Source organism: Bacillus rossius, chromosome 10, assembly GCF_032445375.1.
Source record: "Bacillus rossius redtenbacheri isolate Brsri chromosome 10, Brsri_v3, whole genome shotgun sequence".
In the NCBI taxonomy this organism is placed as follows: domain Eukaryota; kingdom Metazoa; phylum Arthropoda; class Insecta; order Phasmatodea; family Bacillidae; genus Bacillus; species Bacillus rossius.
In genome coordinates, this window is record NC_086337.1 from 6,242,359 (window position 1) to 6,249,351 (window position 6,993).

General features: G+C 58.8%; 1 protein-coding gene across 1 annotated transcript; it reads right to left on the reverse strand.

Annotated features, from left to right (window-relative positions):
- Positions 1–1,621: 1,621 nt before the first annotated feature.
- On the reverse strand, positions 1,622–3,389 carry LOC134535688 (uncharacterized). The gene is made up of 3 exons (XM_063374885.1): positions 3,108–3,389; positions 1,870–2,117; positions 1,622–1,700 (listed from the first exon to the last, which is right to left on the reverse strand). Exons 1-3 carry the CDS (start codon positions 3,387–3,389, stop codon positions 1,622–1,624), a joined length of 609 nt encoding a protein of 202 aa, XP_063230955.1.
- Between the last annotated feature and the right edge of the window lie 3,604 nt (positions 3,390–6,993).

The following is a 6,993-nucleotide window of genomic DNA, read 5'->3' on the forward strand; positions in this document are numbered from 1 at the left end:
CTCGCGGTCTCACGTCTCGCGGTCTCACGTCTCGCGAAGTCTCACAGAGTTACACTTCCGTCCTTGGTCGCGCGCGGGTGAAGACTGACTAGTGATGGTGACTGCGCGGAGGAGGGGTGTGAGGGTGCATTTCGCCAGCGGGGGCTGGTGTTGGCAGGGTGGGGACCGGGCTTTACTGCCCACGGAGGTACGATGTCAAATGCCCCCCCCTGGAGAAGACCGGTCTTACCCCGCGCTCTGGCCCCCGCGGCGTGTTTGCACCCTCACTGCTGGCAGCAAGTCCAGGTGGGAGGCACCTGTGAGAGCTGCCGCTGGTAGGGTCTGCGCTCTGCTTCCCCGTGTCCCTCGTGGTGTACCTGGGGGCGGCGTCTCCAGACGAGGGCCCTTGGGATGTTTCCCATGTGGTATGCCTCCAGGTACCTGGGTGGCCGTCGTACTCGGCGGGGGTGGTCAGGTCGACCGTCTCCTGCCCGACTCCCCAGAGGTTTTGGGCTGTCATTGGTCTTTACGGTGGTTACCCCATATTCGGGTTGCCCCCGCGTTTGTTGCAGATGGCATGGACTCCTTTCCTGCGCTGGGCTTCCTACCGAAGGGCCCATCTGTGGGTCCAGTGATGCCATTGTCTCTCTCTCCAGGCCGATTTGGACTGACAATGAACGGTAGGGCACCCTCTCCCGCTCAGGGATACCTGGTGACATGTCTGTATTGTTGGTTTCAGCTGCCTGATAGCACTGGGGACTCCCTGTTTTGCCACCGGCCCATGGGCAGCTCGGGTTTTGGCCTCTTGGTCCGGGTGTTGTGGGCTGGTTTCCTGCATAGTCCTCCACGAAGGGGGGGTGCGGTGACTGTCGGTGTGGTCCGATGGGTGGTTCTTCATCCAGATCGCTCACATACATTGTGAAGGTGGCTCCTTCTAGGGGTGCAAGGTGGCCCCAGGCACCGCGAGTAGGCGACTCCAGTGTTTCTGGATCTAGCTCCTCCGGCTCAGTCACGACTGGTAGGGTGGGCGGCATGCCATCAGCTTCGGGCTCAGATTCCTCTGCTGAGACATCTGTGATGCTGAATTGCCCCAGGTTTTCTTGTTGAGGCTGCGGTCGGCACGGGGTTTGTACGTCGGGTAGTTCGCTATTCCTCCCAGCGGAGGGTGTTTGCGGTTCATCCGGTTCCCCCTGTGACCTCGTGTCGATGGATGGGCAGTTGGGAGTCGGTGTCCCCGGGAGCCTGTCTCCTGGGAGTGGGGCGAGTCGTAGGTCATCCCGGTGTATTTTCTTCACTCGGCACCCGCCTAGGCATACCTGGTATGTCGTCTGTCCGAGCCGTTTCTGAACGGTGTAGGGCCCGCCCCATCGCGGGGCTAACCCCGCGCAGTAATTGCGAGGGGCAGCTGACAACGGGTGGACCCGGACAAAGACTTGATCCCCGGCCCGCACCCCAGGAGGGGGTTGATTTGTTATAGGTGTGATCTCCTGCGCGTATGCCCATTGCCTCTGGCGTGCGCCCTCGTGTGCGAGGTTGCGACGCTGGGCCCGTTCCTCCAAATCTTCCGCTGTGTGCGGAACCCCATTAGTGGTCCACTCCCCGGGTAGTGGCAGGTTGCGCCCCTGGACCATCTCGGCGGGTGTCATACCGGTGGCGGCGTTCGTCCGGCGCCGGACACAAAAGAGTGCGTCTGTGAGGTGTTGGTCCCACTGGGCATGGTCCTGGCCCAAACGGATGCGGAGTTGCACTTTCAGCTCCTGGTTCCTGCGTTCTGTGGGGTTGGCCCGCGGGTGGTAGGCAGGTGTAGTGTGGTGCCGGATTTGTTGCTCTCCACACCAGGCTTTCCAACACCGGCCCAGGAACTGACTGGCATTGTCCGTGAGAACCGACTGTGGGTAGCCCCAGCGTGGCAGGAACTCTGTGCTCAAGATCTTGGTGATCGTGGCCGCCCGCACGTTCCGACATGGGTAGGCCTCCGTCCAGCATGTAAAGAGGTCAGTTACTACGAGGATGAAGCGGTGTCCTCTAGGAGTTCGTGGGTAGGGGCCCATCACGTCGAGCGCTAGTGTTTGGAATGCCGTGGTGGGCTCACGGGGCTGCTGTTGTTCCTCCCCATCTCGTCTTCGAGCCTTCCGCGACTGGCATATCTCACACTCACACACGTAATCTCGTACATCGCGGGTGACTCCGGGCCAGTGGTAGAACTGACCCACTGCCCGTCGTGTTTGGTCAGTACCTGGGTGGCCGGCCAAGTCATGGTCATGGTGGAAACGTAGCACAGCCTCCCGTGCCTCGGGTGGTACATATGTTTTCCACTCGACATGTTCCCCGGGTGCTCGGTTCATCAATGTCCCGTCCTGGGTACTCCAGGTCTCCTGATCTCCTTCGGTCACCTGCTGGCGTCGACGGGCAGCTTCTGGTGAGACTTCTTGTGCCTCTAGTACCCGTCGGTGGACGTCGTTCGAGGTACACGGAGGATCGCCCTCTTCCAGTGTGTCGGCTGTGATTCGAGTGCAAGTCGCATCTGGGTGAGGTAGCCTGTCTCGGCTGTTGGGGGGCAACATGTCTTCCCACTCTTCTGGGTCGATCAGCTCATTGCGCTCGTCCGGCTCACGGGACAAAAGGTCGGGCAGCTGGTTGTCTGCTCCGGGGACGTGTTCGACGTTGAAGTCGAAGGATTGTAAGAACAACGCTCACCGGATCAGTTTGCCCTTCCTTCCCTGCATTGTATGCAACCAGGTTAGGCACTGGATGTCTGTGCGAAGTGTGAAGGACTTCCCTTCCAAGTGTGGGCGGTACTTCTTCATCGCCCACACAACAGCCAGGCACTCCTGCTCGTTACTATGATAACGACGTTCTGCTGAGCCGAACTTCGCGCTGGCATAATCTATAACTTGCCGACCCCCATGCTGGTCCAGGTGGAACAGCACGGCCCCTACCCCCAGGGTACTGGCGTCGGTCTGCAAGTACAAATGACGCTCTGGGTCGACCCGTGCCAGAGTATGGCATTGTGTGAACACCATTTTGACCTGGCTAAATGCTTTCTGAGCAATTGCATCCCACCGGTAGCGGTGTTGTGGGGACAGGAGGTCAGTCAGGGGGGCAATGACATGAGAGAAGTTCGGTACATAACTCCTCAGCCAGTTGACGAGGCCGATGAACCGCTGCAATTGCTTGCGGGTCCGGGGAACCTCGGCCTCTGCGATTTTCTGCAGGTGGCTGGGCTGTGGGCGGTTACCCGCTGCGTCCACGACGTGTCCCAGGAACTCGACTTCTGAAGCGCCGATGTGGCATTTGAGCGGAGCTACCGTTAAGTGGTGAGTGGCCAGCCGCTCCAGGACGAGTGCTAGGTGTTGGACATGGTCTTCCCATGTCTCAGAAAACACAATGACATCGTCCAGGTAGGCCATGGCAAACTGCCTCTAATAGCCCTCCAGCACTCGTGTCATCATTTCCTGGAATGTTGCAGGCGCGCACTTAAGGCCGAAAGGCATGGCTCTAAACTGGAAGCGCCGCCCATCTGGGATGGTGAAGGCTGTCTTTTCTCTGTCCCCATGCCGTATGGGCACCTGCCAGTAGCCGGCCTTCAGGTCAAGGGTGCTGAACACCTTGGCCCGTCCTAGCCCAGCTAAGGCGGCCTCGACACTGATCTGAGGGGGTGGAGCACTGACGGTGATGGCGTTCAGGGGCCGGAAGTCGACGCAAAACCGTAATGAGCCATCCTTCTTGGGGGCCAACACCACACAGGAATTGTAGTGACTACTGGATGGCTCGATGACGCCATCTTGCAGCATCTCTGACACCTGCTCCCGGATGGCACGCTGCTCCCTGAAGCCATACCCCCTAGGTGGCTGGTGAATAGGTCGATCATGGGTGGTGGGGATCTGGTGTTCTGCTACTGTGGTGCGTCGGAGTGGGCTGGCTGTGGCGAACACACCCTGCCTCTCACAGAGTACCTGTTCGATGGCGGCCTGATACTGTAGGGGGACATCGTGGTGTAACTGTCTCAGTGTCAGCGGCTCACTAGGTGGTTCAGGTGTGAAGCCTATGCCATACACTGTGAACCGTTTCTGTATTCCCACGTGGACGCGGGCTGACTTTAGCTCCACTACAGCATCATGTGCTGCTAGCCATGGTTGTCCCAGGACAAGGGCCTCGTGTAAATCCTCCACAACAAGGGCAGTCACTGTGGTAGTAAGGTCCCGAAGGCTTACCTCAATCTCCGCCTGGCCCACCGTCACTCCTGGTCGTGTGGTGGTCGCTAGACGCAGCTCCGCATGGTGAGGCCGGAGTGCCCCTGGTGGTACGAGGCTCGGGGTGATGAACACATGGCTGGCGCCTGTGTCCACCAGCGCTGTGGCCGGACTGTCATTCACCTCCACCGGTATGCGCAGCAGGTGGTCTTGCAGTTGGAACAGCTGGCCCAGGGTTGGCCTGGGGCCAGTTGTGCTCCCAGTAGCCAGTGGTGCCCCCAGTGGTGGGGCAGTTGGTGCCCGGGAGAGTGTTGTGGCAGGTGGTGCCGATGATGTTAATGGTGCTGGGTCTGTGGTAGGTGGTGCCGGCATGGCAGGTGGTGCGGATGGTGGTCTTGTGGGGGGCGGGCTCCTTAGTTCCGCGCCCTCGGTGGCCCGTTTCCCGATGAGGTTGTCGTCGGGTGCTGGCGTTGTGATGGAGGAAGGGGGCACTCACGATGCCAGTGGTATGTTCCGCTGGGACAGCCTCGTTGGCACTGTGGTGGCCGGTCATATTCACGTGGCTGTGAGTGTTCATGGTAGCCCTGTGGGTTGAGTGCCATTGGTGGTGCTGTCGCACCCTCGATGGCCCGCTGTCGTCTGGGCGGGGTTTGCCACTCGGTTTTCCTGACTGGTTGGTTTGTCGGCCGGCTGCACTGTGTTGTGAAGTGGCTGCTGTTTGCCCGCTCTGGGGCTGGTGCACCTCGCCGCCAGATTTTCTGCAAGTTCTTCTCCGTGGCCACTGCCTGCTGCACGTAGTCTTCTACTGAGAGGTGTTGGCTGTTGTGGAGAAAAGGCTGGAGCTCGTCACGTAGCAGTGTGGTGATGGTCGGGAGCGCAGATGTCAGATCCGTGTTTGGGGCGATCCGCCGAAACAACTGTACTTTGTGGGCGATGAACAGCTCCACTTGCTCCCCGTCCCGCTGCTGTTCCCCGTAGAATTGGGACGTGCAGAGTACTATCGCTTGGCCGGTGTTAAACCGCCGTGTGAGCCGGTCCACGAACTCGGGCCATGGAATGTCGAACTGGCCCCAAAGGCTCCACCACTGCTGTGCAGCGCCTCGTAGCTGTTCGCTCGTCCGTTGCGCCCACTCGTCAACCGGTACCCTCGCTCGCGCCAAGCGTACGTTGCACTGTCGCAGGAAGGCCCTTGTGTCTTCGTGTGATAGTCCGCTGAACTCCGGTAGCGTGGTCCTTCCGGCACTCATCTCCACATGTGGTGCTGCTACCCATGGTGTGCTCAGGTCGACCAGTGGTGAGTACTGTTGCACGGGCGTCTGTTTGGAGCCGCACTGAGCGCAGTTTTTACATAGAGTTGGTTTCGTGTCGACGGGTGGTGTCCCGGTGGAGGCGTTACCAGTGTTTGGGTTACCTTGGGTTGGTTGCCAAGGAAGTGGTGGCTTCACCTCTGTCTCCCCTCTCCAGATGGGGTTCCCTGGTATGTCCCATGCGTTGGCCACGGTCTCACATTTGGTTGGGACTTTTCCCATGTCCGGTGCACACAGGCACGTGTTGTGCCATGGTAATGTTCCCGTCAGTAGATCCATGTTTTTTGGCAAGGAGCATTTCGCACAGAAAATGGTCATTGTGTGGGGTAACATTGTGTTGGTGTTATTATCAGATCTGAGGTGATGGTCAGTCGAAAATGTTTAATAAAATGTTTAAATTACTTTTAACATTGGAATCTTTAAGAATCAAAACTAATGGAGTGGTGTCTGGTGTTTGTTTTGATCGTAGTTGTTTGTTACATGGTCGTGCGCGCGCCCTCTGAAACGAGGGGAGGCGTGGTGGCCCCTTGCCCGGACGACCGCACAAAGAGGAGAGTGATAACTCTGGGGGGGTGGGGGGGGGGGGAAGTGGGAGGTTAGGTCGTGCTGTTGTCTGCGCGCGCAGTGTCGAGGAAGGAGTGTGGGACGCTGCCCGGACGATCGCACAAAAGGGAGGGCGATAGATGCCCGGACGATCGCACAAAAGGGAGGGCGATAGCTGCCCGGACGATCGCACAAAGAGAAGGGCAATAGCTCCGACAGGTGTTGGGTCGTGACGCAGGCCAGCTGCGTCGCTCGCTCCGCTGGAAAGTTGCGAGGGTGGGGAGGGATGCTCTTTGTTCGCTGCGCTGGTCGCGCCTGCCTGTCTGACCCTAATCACGTCGCGCGCACGAAATGGCCGTTTCCCGCATACCACTCAGCTTGGATGTTAAAAAGTTGCTGTAGAACACTGAAATTTTCTTTATTTTTGCCACACGCAGGGGCGCCAAATGCCGTCGTCCCGGTAACGGAGGCTGCGTTAGCGGGTGAGCCTAGTAGGGAAGTCGGCTGGTATACTGTTCGGTCCGGATGGGCGCCAGGCTAGCTTGCAGCTAGGCCACGATGGGTGTGGGTCGTCAGCCCCTGTGCAGCTCACTAGGCTCGTCGGCGGTGTGGAGTTCGCGTCCGGAAAACACTCACATATCTCACTATTCGCGTCTCACGTCTCGCGGTCTCACGTCTCGCGGTCTCACGTCTCGCGGAGTCTCACAAAGTTACACTTCCGTCCTTGGTCGTGCGCGGGTGAAGACTGACTAGTGATGGTGACTGCGCGGAGGAGGGGTGTGAGGGTGCATTTCGCCAGCGGGGGCTGGTGTTGGCGGGGTGGCGACCGGGCTTTACTGCCCACGGAGGTACGATGTCAGTAAATAATGGTAAAAAGTAACAAACATAATTTTTGTTGATTTTGGCTATGGCCCTGGTTCGATTAAGTGGTTATGGTGTTTACAAAATTTATTTGATGATGATGCCATTGT